Genomic DNA, 15,513 nt, shown 5'->3' on the forward strand with positions numbered 1-15,513 from the left:
TACATCTAATTTTAAGAGTCTGCATGAGTTGCTCAGTTTATTACTTTGCAATTTGAGAAAAAGTCATCTGATAAAATTTGGTATGTCTGTCACTATATTTAGAGAGCATCTATATTGATTGCTAGTTTTACATTATTTTTTGATGATAGATTTTAAAGAAAAAAAAATTTGTCTTTTTTTGGTAGATTCCATGGACAAAATTGAAAACACATCCCATCTGTTTGGTGAGTTCTGACTTGCTTCAGAAATAAACACTTATGTATGCATTTGATCTAACTACTCTGTTAATATTAATCTTTTGTTTCATAGAAACACAGTCTTCTGGCTTTTCTACAAATTGACTTTCATTTTATTTGGATGGTACTTAGTTTTTCAGCCCTTAAATGAGAAGTGTGACCTTTAAAATGGGAAGGTCTTTATAATTTTTCAGATGTATTATGTTCTAAGTTGGTATATTTTTATTCTGTCATTTAGCTCTTCCTTGACGTATTATGACAGTCTTAGTAACATTTAATTCAAACTTGCTGTGTTTCTGATTTTATTGATCTACTAAATTAAATAATATACACCTGAATATACTTTGTTTTTTTCTGTAAGATTTTATTATTTATTTAAGAGAGACAGCACGTACCCAAGTTGGGAGAGGCAGAAGGAGAGGGATAAGTAGGCTCATTGCTGAGCAGGGAGCCCTACACGGGGCTTGATCCCAGGACTCTTGGATCATGACCTGAGCTGAAGGCACATGCGTAACTGATTGAGCCACCTAGACACCCCAATATACTTTCCTTTTTTTAAGGAAAATTGAAGAAAGATTGGTCATTTGGTCATTTATTGATTCATTCATTCCACAGATATTTATTGAGCACCTTCCCTGTGCCCTAAGGGAACTTAATATTCTTATTGAGAAGACCAACAAGAAACAAATAAAAGAGACAATTTCAGATAGTAAATGCTATATTAAAATAGAGAATGAAGAATGAGTGAGTTACACTAGTGATGACTACTAAGGATATTTGATCTTTAAGCAAAACTGTTACCTTTAAAGAAATTTTTTATTATGATAATGTTTATTTTTCACATTTCTTGCATATTTCATATTTTTCATTGTTAAATGTTTTAAATCTCAAGTCTTAGACTGGGATAAGCTTTTAGCTCCTTAAATCCCATTTATTAATACATAATCTCATTTAGCAATTAATAATGTCATACATTCTTGGATTAGAGATTGTTAGAGATTGAACTTCTATAAAATCTGATGATTTCAGCAGCATTTGGCAACTTGTAGTTTGTCTTATACTCCTATATGCCCACAGCTTTCTTATCAGATAATAAGTGCCTTGAGAAAGGACTGAGTATGTTGTTTTCTGTTTGGGTATTTGTCTTTCTAGACTTTTATAGAGACATTTTAAAAATGACTCTGCTCACTTATTGTTTACTTTGTTCCTAAAGAAATGAAAGAGAAAATAGTGTTACATAATATTTTTATAATATACATAAAATATCTAATTTTTTACATTTTTAATGTATTTTTATTAGTCCCTGGATAAAGTAATAATGGAAATGAGTACATGTGAAGAACCACGAAGTCCTAATGGCCCATCACCAATTGCAACTGCTTCGGGACAAAGGTAAGTTATTTTCATTAATTTACATGACTCATAGTGAAGAGAGTTCTTTTCTGTAGTCAGCTCTGTTATCTGTAGTAATGGAACATAAAATTTCCTAACCTCAGGCAGCCTCTATTTGAGTCACCTTTTCCCATCAGACATTTTCCAGTTGTGGTATTATGTTGCCAAAGTAGCAGAAATGGTTTTTAGCCTTTTTTATTCATTTTGCTTTCCTTGATGTTAAATAGTAATGATCAACCAAAAGCATTCTATAAATCAGATAATCTCTTAGTCTGAATAGTTTCTTTGCCTTTCATTTATTCTGTGCATCAGTGGAACTTTTATGACTCTTAAGAGTTAAGTTGATGCCTTTAAAGTATAGGCCTTTTGGCCCAGAAGGCCTATATGATATTAAATATAGAATGCTCACATTTTGTACAAATTGAATTTTGATAGATAAAAATCAGTAGAAGCATGGAGGCCATTTCACAAAGCCTTCTTGCAAAGATCTTAAAAAAAATAGGTTTGGTTTTTTTTTAAAGATCTTATTTATTTGAGAGCACATGCATGTGAGTGTCACACAAGCAGTCAGTGGGGCAGAGGGACAAGCAGACTCCCTGCTCTGTCCCAGGACTCTGAGATCATGACCTGAGCCAAAGTCAGACACTTAACCAACTGAGCCACCCAAGTGCCTCTTAAAAAATAGATCTTTAAAAAAATTGCCTGTTTATTTTTGCATTTTTGAATTCTATACATCATTTCCTAAAGGCAGGATTTCTGCACTACTTTTTAACTGTGCACCTATTCATGTAAAATACTCACATAGATTTTAATGTGATTAGTGCCTCTTCATCATTTTATAGTATTCTGGATGTTGTGTCAAACCAATGATGAGTTTTCTTTGGAATGAATGTACATGGGGTGCCTGGCTGGCTCAGTTGGTAGAGCATGTGACTGTTGATCTTGGGGTTGTAAATTTGAGCCCCATGCAGAGATTGCAGAGATTACTTAAAAATAAAATCTTTAAAAAATAAATAGAACGTACACATCAGATACACAGATATACACATGTACTCATTTCCAGATTGCTCTTTCACCACGGTTGAACTACCTTTACATTAGTGCTTTCTGGGGGAATACCTACAGCCTGATCAATGGCTTTCCATGTAGAAATGGTGATCCATCAATTCACAGCTATAGTTGACTGAAGGCCAGATTTATCAGATGTACCTGTTTGGCCTACAGGTAATAGTGACTGGGAAAAGAGCTGTCACATTAATTTCTTTGTAGTTTATACATCATCGAGCAATTTGAGATTTTAAAGCTTAACTTATGATTTCATGTGTGATACAGTGGATTGGAACAATTGGTCAAGTTGACTAGAGTCAAAAAAAAAATGTAAGAAAAAGTAGAGGTGTTTTTAAGATTTTTGAAAGTGGAAAAAAGATCAGGAAAATTGCTGTTCTTGATAATGTTCTTTATGACTCATGATTTTCTAGTATCAATAAGCTTTATAAGTTTGGCTTTGTAATCATGATGATAATCCTTATATTTTGATGTTGGCAGTATGGTTAATCTATTTCCACATTTTTCCAGAGTTGCCTGATTATAGCAATCACTTAGGATGCTTATTAAATCTGTATTCTTTTAGGCTCCTTTTTTTTGAAATTATGAGTCTTGAGATCTAGAATGGTTATCAAGAATGTGATTATTTTTTAACAATTCTTTATATTTCTGCAACTTGGAGAAACACTGATCTATTTGATTTTTGTCTTTATAAGATTAAAACATAAGGAAATTAATATTTAACAGATTGGCTTTACCTTCTGTGCAGGACTTATGAATTAATAATATTCCCATAGAATGATGATCTAGTAAATTTGTAAGTTCAGAAATTTTATTTTATCATTTCATATAGAGGAGATCTCCATCTATGTGAAGATTATTAATCAAACTTAGAATAGACTTGTTTGAAAACTGGAATTTCACCTTTTTAATTTATGATGAATGATATAACCAGAAACTTAATAGACTTTAGTCATTGATTCAGGCTTCACCCTCTAGTGGTAAATCCTCCAATACAATTGTAACACTTTTTAATGCATAGATTAGAACAGATGGGGTTGGATATTCCAAAGGGCATTCCCAAATAATGATTATAGATACATTCTTTCCAACTCCAGGAATATTTCTAGCCAAATATCCAGTATTTGTCGTTGGGATTAAAACAACTTTTCCCTAGGATGTTGATGAGTTCTTCCTCTTTAGTTCTTAATCTTTTGAAAATAGTTATTATTTTCATTTTACAAATGAAGAAATTGAGGCTTGGATTTTCATAGTATTTTTCTCAGACTTTTCACAGTATTAATAAGAATATAATACTATTAATAATACTATAGATAATAGTTATATTTCATAAAGTATCATGAATCAAGAGATGGGCTGTTTAGTTCATAGGTATTATTTCACGCAACCCACATGTAACCTACAAAGTGTTACCTGATTTAAAGGTTAGGTCATCTGAGGATAGGAAGTTTTAGGTAATTTACTTATTCACTAAGTAAATTAAGAAACTTAGCAGCAGGTAGAGGAGAGGGATGTGCATGATCAATGAAAATGATGGGTTCATTTTTATACATGTTATCTTTGAAATGTATGAGAGGCAGCCGAGTGGAAATATCTGATGGACATTTGAATTTTAACATTCTGAAGTTTTAGCAAGAGATCTGGATAGAGAGATTTAGGAATAATGGTCAAAGTGATAATAATTGAAGTAATGTAGCAGTTGGACAAATTTTTACCACTCTTCCTGCCGAAATATATTGATAGTCTGTAGTCCAGTCATATTGTACTACTCATTATTCTCAAAGTACCTCTACTTTCCTGCTTTTCTGTGCTTTTGCTTGTTCTTTTTCCTAATAAAAGATTTCCCTTCTTCCCATTGCTCCCTGTGGGAAATATATTTTTCTTTCCTAGATAAATTTCTCTAGTTATGAACAGTTTCTTCCTCTACCAAGTGTAGTAATGATGATCCCCCCCCGCTTTTTCTAAATTTTATTCATTTATTTATTCGAGAAACAGAGAGAGAAGCAGGCTCCATGCCGGAAGCCCGTCATGGGACTCGATCCTGGGTGTCCAGGATCACGTCCCTGGGCTGAAGGCAGCACTAAAATGCTGAGCCACCTGGGCTGCCCATGTTGATTCCTTTTTTAAAGCACTCAATTACACAATGCCTAATGATTCAGTTTCTAGGGCACATGTGTTTTTCTTCTCTAAGTAAGTTGTGAGCCCTTAGAATACCACAACCGAGTTTTGGTTTTTCTTATGTCCCAGCATTGTGCACATGGTAGATGTTCAGTAAACATTTGCTGATTGGATTAGAGAATGTGAACTTTTCTGACTTTATTCCTAAATTTGAGCTTATTTTGTAGTTATAGTTTGTAGCCTTCTTTGTGTCAGGAATTTAGCTCTCTTATTTTTACTTTATAGATTCTAGTTGTTTGAACATCTGACAACTTGAAGAGTAGGCAGTTTTGGATAGTGATTATAATAACCTAATTTAAAGAGTAACGTTTCAGGGGGTCTGGGTCTCTCAGTTGGTTAAGTGTCCAACTCTTAATTTCTGTTCAGGTCATGATCTCAAGGTCATGAGATCAAGCCCGCATTGGGCTCCTTGTTGGATGTGGAGCCTGCTTCAGTTTCTCTCTCCTTCTCTCCTTCTGCCCCTCTCCTGCTCACACAGGCATTCTCTGTCTTTATCTCTCTCTCTCTAAAAAAAAAAAAAAGCCTATCAAAATGGTTACAATCAAAACCACAAGGAACAAATATTAGCAAGGATGTAGGGAAAAAGGAACCTCGTATATCATTGGTGGGAATGCACACTGGTGCAGCCACTGTGGAAAACATTATGAAGGTTCCTCAAAAATTTAGAAATAGAAGTACCCCCACAATCCAGTAATTGCACTACTGGGTATTTACCCAAAGAATACAACAACACTAGTTAGAAAGGATACATGCACCCTATGCTTATTGCAGCATTATTTATAATAGTCAAGATATGGGAGCAGCCCAAGTGTCCATTGATTGATGAATGCATAAAGAAAAAGTGGTGTATATCTACAATACAATATTATTCATCCATAAAAAACAATGAAATCATGGCATTTGCAACAACATGGATCTAGAGCATATAATGCTAAGCAAGAGAAGTTGACCAGAGAAAGACAAATACCATATGATTTTGGAATTTAAGAAACAAACAAGCAAGCAAAGGGAAAAAAGAGAAATGAAGAAACAGATTCCTAAGTATAGAGAACAAACTAATAGTTCCCAAAGGGGAGAGGTGGGCCAAATAGATGATGGAGATTAAAGAGTATACTTATGATGAGAACTGAGTAGTTTATAGAATTATGAGATCACTATTGTACACCTGAAATTCATGTATTTCTGTATATTAACTACTCTGGAAATAAAATTAAAAACTTATCAAATAAAAAGTAGCCTTAAATTTTAGAAATCTTTTATCATTTTGAGAACATTTTTGTAATTTACATATAATCAGACTATTGTTATAACCAAAATTTTTTTACATAAAAATGAATAATGGTCAGTTTGTGTACTTGTTTTTGAGAATATTAACAAATAACCTTCTTAATAATTTATTTTGGCTCTAGTGCATTATGTTTTGTTTTGATTTATTTTTCCAGTGAATATGGCTTTGCTGAAAAAGTAGTTGAGGGAATTACTGTTTCTGTAAATTCCATTGTTATCCGCATTGGAGCAAAAGCTTTCAATGCATCCTTTGAACTTTCCCAGCTAAGGATCTATAGTGTAAATGCAAACTGGGAACATGGAGATTTAAGATTTACTCGTATTCAGGATCCACAGAGAGGAGAGGTAAACGTTTCTTTTCATTCTTTGTTTAAAAAATGTTTTAGTCACTAAATATAAGAGGACATTTTAAAATAATTCTTATAGTTACATATATTCACATACCACGTTTACTCTTGTGTTTTAACTATACTTTTCTCTCTGTTTCTCTTATTTAGTTAAAAATGTGCATATTTTGGTGTTTTTACTGTAATAAACCTTTTAATTTATAGAGTTAATGAACCCCATTTTAAATTCTCGGCTACTCAGAATTGAATTTTAAATATACAAAAAAAAATGTTATTTAAGTTTTTCTTGCTCATATGATTCAAATGTTATTTGTACTTTATATCAAAATTAAAATAAGGTACTAACAACTTTACAAATAGTGAATGTAATTATGAAGAAATGTTACTGAATTTTTTGTAACTATACGGTTTTAAAAAATAAAATCATAGTGAATATATCTAGAGTGTCATAAGAAAATTGGTAATGACGATGCCTGGGTGGCTTGTGGTTGAGCATCTACCTTCAGCTCAGGGTATGATCCCGGGGTCCTAGGATCGAGTTCCATGTTGGGCTCCCCACAGGGAGCCTGCTTCTCCCTCTGCCTATGTCTCTGCCTCTCTCTCTGTGTCTCTCATGAATAAATAAATAAAATCTTTAAAAAATATTAGTAAAAAGATAAAATTTTATTTAGCTTTTTTGTTGTTTTTATGAATCTACATATTTGTTACTCTATTTTGACTGAGTAACTGAAGCTAATACCTTTCTCCTTAGGTTTTGACATTTAAAGAAATAAATTGGCAGATGATTCGAATAGAGGCCGATGCTACTCAAAGTTCACATCTTGAAATTATGTGTGCTCCTGTTCGATTAATAACCAACCAATCAAAGATCAGAGTCACACTTAAAAGAAGAGTAAGTCAACAGGGTTATTACTTTTTTGGTTCATGTGATAGATAACTAGTGGAATTGAGAGGAAATTTTAAATAATTTTCCAGATGAAACACTGAAATATTAAAATGAAGCAAAATAAAAGGAAATATAGTGCCTCAAGCAGTATTTGAAGAAATCTAGTGTTATGATAACATTTTTCAGTTTTCTAGGTTTAATAGATTTTTACTTTTTATAAATTTAATGGATTCTCCATTATCAAATATTTTTGAATATTTCCTGTCTTATAAATTTCATTTCTTCTATTGAATTTTACTAAAGAATGGGTAAACAGCAAAGCCTCTGTTATTAGTAGACTGAACTACTACCTTTAGAAGGTTATTAAGGTATGAATGGTGATTTAAATAAATAGGGAATATAGTTACTTAAGGATATCAAATTCAGAGTTCACTATAGACTGTAATGAAGTTTAATGAAAGAATAATGGGTTTTTAAAACACGGTGCACATAAAGTCTCATCATTATGTTTTATATAACTAGACACAAATAAATATACTAAATTAAATTGAAAAAATTTTTTTCAGAGTATAATGCTTAGTGTTGTGAAATGTTAAAATAACAGTTCAGTTTTTAATCTTAATACTTCTTTCTGTACTAGAATTAGCACAATTAATATGGGTAATTTTATGATTTATTAGCTATAAATGCAAAATTAAATTATATAAGTCCTTGTATCTATATAACATGCATCTGTTAAAGTACAGGAATTTGTCAGTCTGTTTTACCACCATATCTTCAATACAAAGACATACTCATTCTATAGTATAGGAACACAGTAAATACTTGGTGAATGAAGGAAGGATATATATTTAATATCATTCAAACATTTTAAATATTTTTAAAACAGTGCATTGTAAATTTTATGTCTTGGCTTAATTTTATGAATCCTTTTTTCTGACAGTTAAAGGACTGCAATGTTATTGCAACAAAATTAATTCTAATATTGGATGACTTACTGTGGGTTTTAACGGATTCCCAATTGAAGGCTATGGTACAATATGCAAAGTCTCTTAGTGAAGCGATAGAAAAATCAACAGAACAAAGGAAAAGTATGGCTCCTGAACCTACACAGGTAAGTTCTTAAGAGGAAAAACACAGAATATGTAAATGGTCTAAAAATCAGAATGGTTAGTGATTTCTTTGTGTGAATTAGATCATAAGACTGAGTCCAAGAATCTTTTATGTAGATATCTCACTGGATAATTTTCTACACATAGTATCTATATGAAAATATATATTAAATGTGTTTCTGTCATATGATGCCTATTTTGTTTGAAGTTCTGTACTAGGCACTAGAGTTAATGATGACATAAAAGTATTTGATATTATAAATATCTTTTTTCAAGAAGTAAAATACAACTTAAACTTACTAAAGTAAGGGCAAAAGGAAAGAACCTGGGTATAGTCAAGGGAGAAGTGTGAAAATTAATATTGCAGAAAATGTAAAACCCTGGGGAACTGCTAAAGTTCAACACGAAACTGTTAGCATTGTATTTGTTCTTAATAAAAACAAGGGGTATTGTGAAATCATTGTTGGGCTCCATACGGGAACTGGAGCCTACTTAAAAAAAAAGTAAAAAATAAAGTAAGTAAAAATAAAAATAAGTGATTTGTCTTACGGAAATTAATTTTACAATTAGTAAAAAAAAAAAAAATTTATCTCGAGCCCCTAGAATTTAAGGCTTCACAGTTGTATTTCATCTTTCCTTTTCTTTAATTACTGTGGGTCTTGATCCTTTACTGAGTATACTTTAAAATTTGTTTACAGATAGTTCTTTTTTTATAGATAGTTCTTAATAGATGATATGTAAATATGTATTTATACAAAATGTATACACTTTAATTTTCCATATATCACTAACTGTTCTTTTATTATTGGGCTCTTAATTAGAAACTTTTAAATATTTTTTAGTGAAAAATTTTGTCTTAATTTTGTTAATTATTACTAAAGTTTCATGTACAGTTCTGTAGCTTACATAACGTGACCTTATAGTATGCTTACACATATAGTATGCTTACACATTTTAGGTTATTAGATTCATATAGGTCTTTACACTTCATCAGTATTTCATGCTTCTTCCTTTGGGGGAAAAAATTTGAATTCAATGTCTATTATAAATCTCTTCTGCTTTCTGGCTTCTTCAGATATCCACGTTCAGAGGACATGCCACATCCCTTAGGAGAGGCACCAGATCACTTACTAAACAGTATCACAAGCAATGTAGAAAGAAATGATTTATATTTTACATGGGCATATAATAGTGTATACAGCTCATATATACAGGGCTCACATTTATTTCTCTTTTTTTGGAGAAATATTTATTTATTGGGGGGGGGTGCTTGTTTGGGGTGGGGAAGGGGTAGAGTGAGAGAATCTTCAAATGGACTGCCCTCTGAGTCTGCACCTGATGCAGGACTCCTGTTTCACCACCTGAGCTGGAACCAAGAAATGGAAATGTTAAAACAAACTGAAATAACAAAATGAGGAGTCAAGGCTAAACAATAAGCAAAAGAATAGAGAAAAGTGTTTTCTAAGCTTTTTTACATTTCTCACTCTTTATATTCCCTCATAGAATAAGCTAAATTATGTTATTTAAGGGGAAAACTCCTCCACTGACTGAGCCACCCAGGCCACCTCTTTCTCTTGTAATATGTAGAAGTAATACTATTTGAATAAGCTGCCTTTAATAACTATATTTTATTTATTTATGTTATATATTTATAAATTAATAAATATATTTCCCAAAAAGGCTACAAATATAACTATTCAAATATTTATTAAAATACATTGGTTTCATTTTCAAATTTTGTATAGCCTCCAGTTTTTAGATTTAACTTTATTCTCATATAATTCAGAAAATATTTTAGAAGAATCAAGTTATTGATAGAAAATATATTAGCTTATTTTTCATGACTTCATTACTAAAGATATTTAAGTTTTCTCATTTGTGGAATTTCAAATTTTTAACTTGAAGTGATAAGGCAGTTTTGAATCTTTTAGAGCTCTACAGTAGCCCCATCTACCCAACAAGTGAAGACACCACAGACATCAAATGCTCCTGATCTAAATGATGCAATTGTGAAACTATTCAATGACTTTGATGTTAAAGAAACCTCTCATCACTTAGTGATTTCTCATCTAGATCTACACATATGTGATGATATTCATGCTAGAGAAAAAGGTAATAAGAGCTGCTTATTTCACACTATATTTTGGTTTTTCTAGGATTTCCTACAAAATTAGATTATTTATAATATGTAAGATATAGTATGTCTGGTATAACTGGCCATAATTTTATCATTCATAGTACATAGATGAAAGTTGTAATTTTAAGCAATATATGTTGATATGAAATTTTATTTTGCTTTAATACTTAGAATTTCAGCACAATTAATTGGTAGCTATTGATACTACCAATAAAATTAGGTTTAAAAAAAAATCAAGGGGATCCCTGGGTGGCGCAGCGGTTTGGCGCCTGCCTTTGACCCAGGACGCGATCCTGGAGACCCAGGATCGAATCCCACGTCAGGCTCCCGGTGCATGGAGCCTGTTTCTCCCTCTGCCTGTGTCTCTGCCTCTCTCTCTCTCTCTCTCTCTATCATAAATAAATAAAAATTAAAAAAAAAAATTTTTTTTAAAATAAAAAATAAAAAAAAAATCAAGGACTAAATAGATGACATCCTTGGAGGATGATGAAATATTAGACTTGCCTTTGAATTAGCCTTTTTATCATTTTGAAATTGTCTGTAAATTAAATTTTAGTACATACTCAATTCATAATTATTTGCACACATATCCCATGGTCGTCTGTCTGCATATTTCTGACCCCATGTGCATGTAAACACAGATGTATGGCTATCTAACCATTTCTTGTGGCTCTTTACCAGTAATCCTCCCAAAATTTGGTTAGGAAGCTAAATTCCAGGTAGTAAGGTTTTTTTCTTTACTTTTAGCTTCTCTTACTTTTCCTTATATGGTAGATACAGGTAATGAAGTAAATGGGAAGCTCTTGGTCACATTGAAAATCTGTGGTTCCATAATGTAGGTACTGGGCATTTCTGTTTCTCCACTGGAGAGTGTTCCTGGCCTGTGAGTGTTGGGAGGGTTGGTCTAGTGGTACTTCTAGGACAGTAAGTAGTTCTCCGACTTTGCTGAGCTTGAGGATCTCTCTCTCTCTCTCTCTCTCTCTTTTTAAAGATTTATTTATTTATTCATGAAAGACACAGAAAGAGAGAGAAGCAGAGACATAGGCAGAGGAAGAAGCAGGCTCCTCACAGAGAGCCTGATGTGGGACTCAATCCCAGATCCCAGCATCAGGACCTGAGCTGAAGGCAGGCACCCAACTGCTGAGCCACCCAGGTGTCCCTGAGGATCTCTTTAAAACAGGAATATCTGTATTGGACTGATCTACTTCAGACCTGATTCAGAGTCTGAATCTGTGAAAATTGTTGCATCGTATTTTTAAAGCTGAAAGAGAAAATAGTGAAACCTACCTGGATATTTAGCAGAAGTTACCCTGCCTTCATCAGATAAAGCAGCCAGATATCAGTGACTAGATAAAAGAGTGGAATGGAAAGGTGAGGAAGATTTGGAGTTTTGAGAAGGATTTGTTGTCTTCTTTTGTCCACCTTTGTGCTTTCTGGTTTAAAGTTAGGATCTTCTGCTTTAGTTACTTGAAAGGAAAAATGGAAAAGTTAAAATAATCAAAAATTTAAAAATGAGGGGTCAAAGTTAAGTAATAAGCAAAAGAATAGAGAAAAGTGTCTTCTAAGCTTTTTTATATTTCTCACTCTTCATATTCCCTCATAGAATAATCTGAATTATGTTATTTAAGGGGAAAACTCCTCCACCAAAATTTTTCCCTCATCCTACAGATCTGTTTTAAAATCCAGAAAGGTCTGAAATGAATTATATTCATTTGTATCTAGTTGTATCTTAATTTGTATTTTCCTCACTTATAGTTGATTTATCCATGCTGCTTTAAAATTTGATTTTTATGTTGGAGTCACACAGAATTGTGATCTGCTTCTAATCTTAATATAGCTGTGTGACTTCAGACAACTTACCTAACCCAATAGGCTAAAATTCCTCTTTAATAAGAGACAGGATGATATAGTATAGTGGTTAATATTTCCTGGGTTCAGAACAGCTCTGTATTTCTTAGCTGGTATGACCTCGGTCTATTAACTTCTTTGTGTCTCAGTTTACTGCAGGTATGATAAATGAAGTATTTCTGATACTTCCTTAATGTTTCTTTCTCTCAATTCTATTTTTTTTCTTTTTCTAGAGTCGAATAGACGTATTACTGGAGGGGCTATGCAACTGTCTTTTACACAGCTAACTATAGATTATTATCCTTATCACAAAGCAGGTATGTATACCAGTTTCTTTAATAGATGTAAATCTTGCTTTAAAGTTATATAGAAAAAAAATTAAAAAATGAAGTTATATAGACAGTTTATCACATTTCCTTTTGTATTTATTTTGTTTTAATTCATTTCTTTTTAAATTTATTTTATCATTTTGTTTTAATTTAATGTATGTTTATTTTTATCTTTTATTATTTTAATTCCAGTTAGGTAACATACAGTGTTACATTAGTTTCAGGTGTACAGTATAGTTATTCAACAATTCCATACATCGCTCGGTACTTATCACAAGAACTACATTCCTCAATTCCCATCACCTGTTTCACCCAACCACCATCCACCCCCCTCCTATCAGTTTGTTCTCTATAATTAAAGAATGTGTTTCATAATTTGTCTCTCCTTCCCCCCCCCTTTGCTCCTTTGTTTCTTGAATACCACATGAGTAAAGTCATATGGTATTTGTCTTTCTCTGATTGACTTATTTTGCTTAGTATTATGCTCCCTACTCCATTCATAATCCTTGCAAATGGCAAGATTTCATTCATCTTTATGGCTGATAATATTTCATTGTAGGTATATATACCATATCTTTATCCATGGACACTTTGGCTGCTCCCATATCTTGGCTGTTGTAAATAATGCTGTAATAAACTTAGGGGTGCATATATCCTTTTGAATTAGTGTTTTTGTATTTCTTTGGCTAAATACCCAGTAGTGGAATTAGTGGATCATATAGTAATTCTAGTTTTAATTTTTTGAGGCTCCTCCATACTGTTTTTCACAGTGGCTGCACTAGTTTGCATTCCCATCAACAGCGTACAAGTGTTTTTTTTTTCTTCACATCCCACCACCACCTATTTTTTCTTGTGTTGTTGATTTTAACCATTCTGACAGGTATGTGATGCTATCTTATTGTAGTTTTGATTTACATTTCCCAGATGAGGAGTGAAGTTCAGCATCTTTTCATGTGTCTGTTGGCTATCTGGCTATCTTTAGAGAAATGTCTGCTCATGTCTCCTGCCCATTTTTAATTGGATTATTTGGTTTTGGGGTGTTGAGTTGAATCAGTTCTTTGTATATTTTGGATACTAACCCTTTATTGGATATGCCATTTTCAAATATCTTCTCCTATTCTATAGGTTGCCTTTTAGTTTTGTTGATTGTTTTCTTTGCTGTACAAAATTTTTTATTCTGATGTAGTTCCAGTAGTTTATTTTTGCTTTTGTTTCCTTGCCTCAGGAGACATATCTAGAAAAAAGTAGCTGTGGCTGGTGTCAAAGAGGTTACTGCCTATTCTCTTCTAGAATTTTTATGGTTTCAGGTCTTACATTTAGGACATTAATCCATTTTGAATTATTTTTGTGTTTGGTGTAAGAAAGCGGTCCAGTTTGTTTTCTTGGATGTTTCTGTCCCAGTTTTCCCAGCACCATTTGTTTGAAGAGACTGTCCTTTTCCCATTGGATATTCATTCCTCCTTTTTTTTTTTTTTTTTGAGATTTAATGTATTTATTCATGAGAGACACAGAGAAGCAGAGACATAGGCAGAGGGAGAAGCAGGCTCAATGCAGGGAGCCTGATGTGGGACTTGATCCTAGGACTCCAGGATCATGCCCTGAGCAGAAGGCAGACACTCAACCGCTGAGCCACCCAGGTGTCATTCCTCCTTTTTCAAAGATTCATTGACCATATAGTTGTGGGTTTATTTCTGAGGGTTCTCTATTCTGTTCTATTGATCTGTATATCTGTTTTTGTGCCAGTACCGTACTGTTTTGATCACTACAGCTTTGTAATAGGACTTGAGATCCAGCGTTGTGATGACTCCAGCTTTGCTTTTCTTTTTCAAAATTGCTTTGGCTATTTGAGGTCTTTTGTGGTCTAAACAGATTTTAGGATTGTTTCTTCTAGTTCTGGAAAAAAAAATACTATTGGTATTTTGATAGGGATTGCATGAAATGTGTAGATTGCTTTGGGTGGTATGGACATTTTAACCGTATTCTCCCAGTCTATGAGCATGAAATGTCTTTCCATTTCTTTATGTCTTCTTCAGTTTCTTTCATCAATTAGTTTTCAGAGTACAGATCCTTTGTCTCTTTGGTTTAGGTTTATTCCTAAGTATCTCGTGGTTTTTGGTGCAGTTGTAAATGGGATTGATTCTTTGATCTCTCTTTCTGCTGCTTCGTTATTGGTGTATAGAAATGCAGCAGATTTCTATACATTTATTTTTTTATCATGTGACTTTACTGAATTAGTTTATAAGTTGTAGCAGGTTTTTTGCTGGAGTCTTTCAGGTTTTCTACATGTAATATCATGTCATCTGCAGATACTGGAAATTTCACATCTTCCTTGCTGATTTGGATGCTCTGTATTTCTTTTTGTTATCTGCTTGCTGTGCCTAGGACTTCGAGTACTATGTTGAATAAAAGTGATGAGAGTGAACATCCTTGTTTTGTTCCTGACCTTAGGGGAAAAGTTCTCAGTTTTTCCTCATTAAAGAAGATGTTCACTGAGAGGTTTTCATATATGGCTTTTATTATGTTGAGGTATGTTCCCTCCATACCCACTGTGATGAGAGCTTTTATAATGAATGGATGTTGTACTTTGTCAGATGCTTTTTTTTTTGCATCTATTGAAATGATCATATAGTTCTTACCCTTTCTCTTATTGATGTGATGTATCACATTGATTTGCAAATATTGAACCACCCTTCCAA

General features: G+C 32.9%; 1 protein-coding gene across 4 annotated transcripts in view; it reads left to right on the forward strand.

Moving 5' to 3' along the window:
* Positions 1–15,513, forward strand: part of UHRF1BP1L (UHRF1 binding protein 1 like) — a 95,703-nt gene that overhangs the window by 37,517 nt on the left and 42,673 nt on the right. For 3 of the 4 annotated variants that reach the window (XM_041738291.1, XM_041738290.1, XM_041738289.1), the window contains 7 exons: positions 186–224; positions 1,537–1,628; positions 6,314–6,503; positions 7,257–7,397; positions 8,335–8,505; positions 10,435–10,615; positions 12,722–12,805. In XM_041738291.1, the coding sequence (XP_041594225.1) occupies positions 186–224; positions 1,537–1,628; positions 6,314–6,503; positions 7,257–7,397; positions 8,335–8,505; positions 10,435–10,615; positions 12,722–12,805 (898 nt within the window). Of the gene's footprint in view, positions 1–185; positions 225–1,536; positions 1,629–6,313; positions 6,504–7,256; positions 7,398–8,334; positions 8,506–10,434; positions 10,616–12,721; positions 12,806–15,513 lie in introns of those variants that run through there. The other variant, XM_041738292.1, reaches the window with a different exon arrangement.

Source organism: Vulpes lagopus, chromosome 23 (assembly GCF_018345385.1).
Source record: "Vulpes lagopus strain Blue_001 chromosome 23, ASM1834538v1, whole genome shotgun sequence".
NCBI lineage: Eukaryota > Metazoa > Chordata > Mammalia > Carnivora > Canidae > Vulpes > Vulpes lagopus.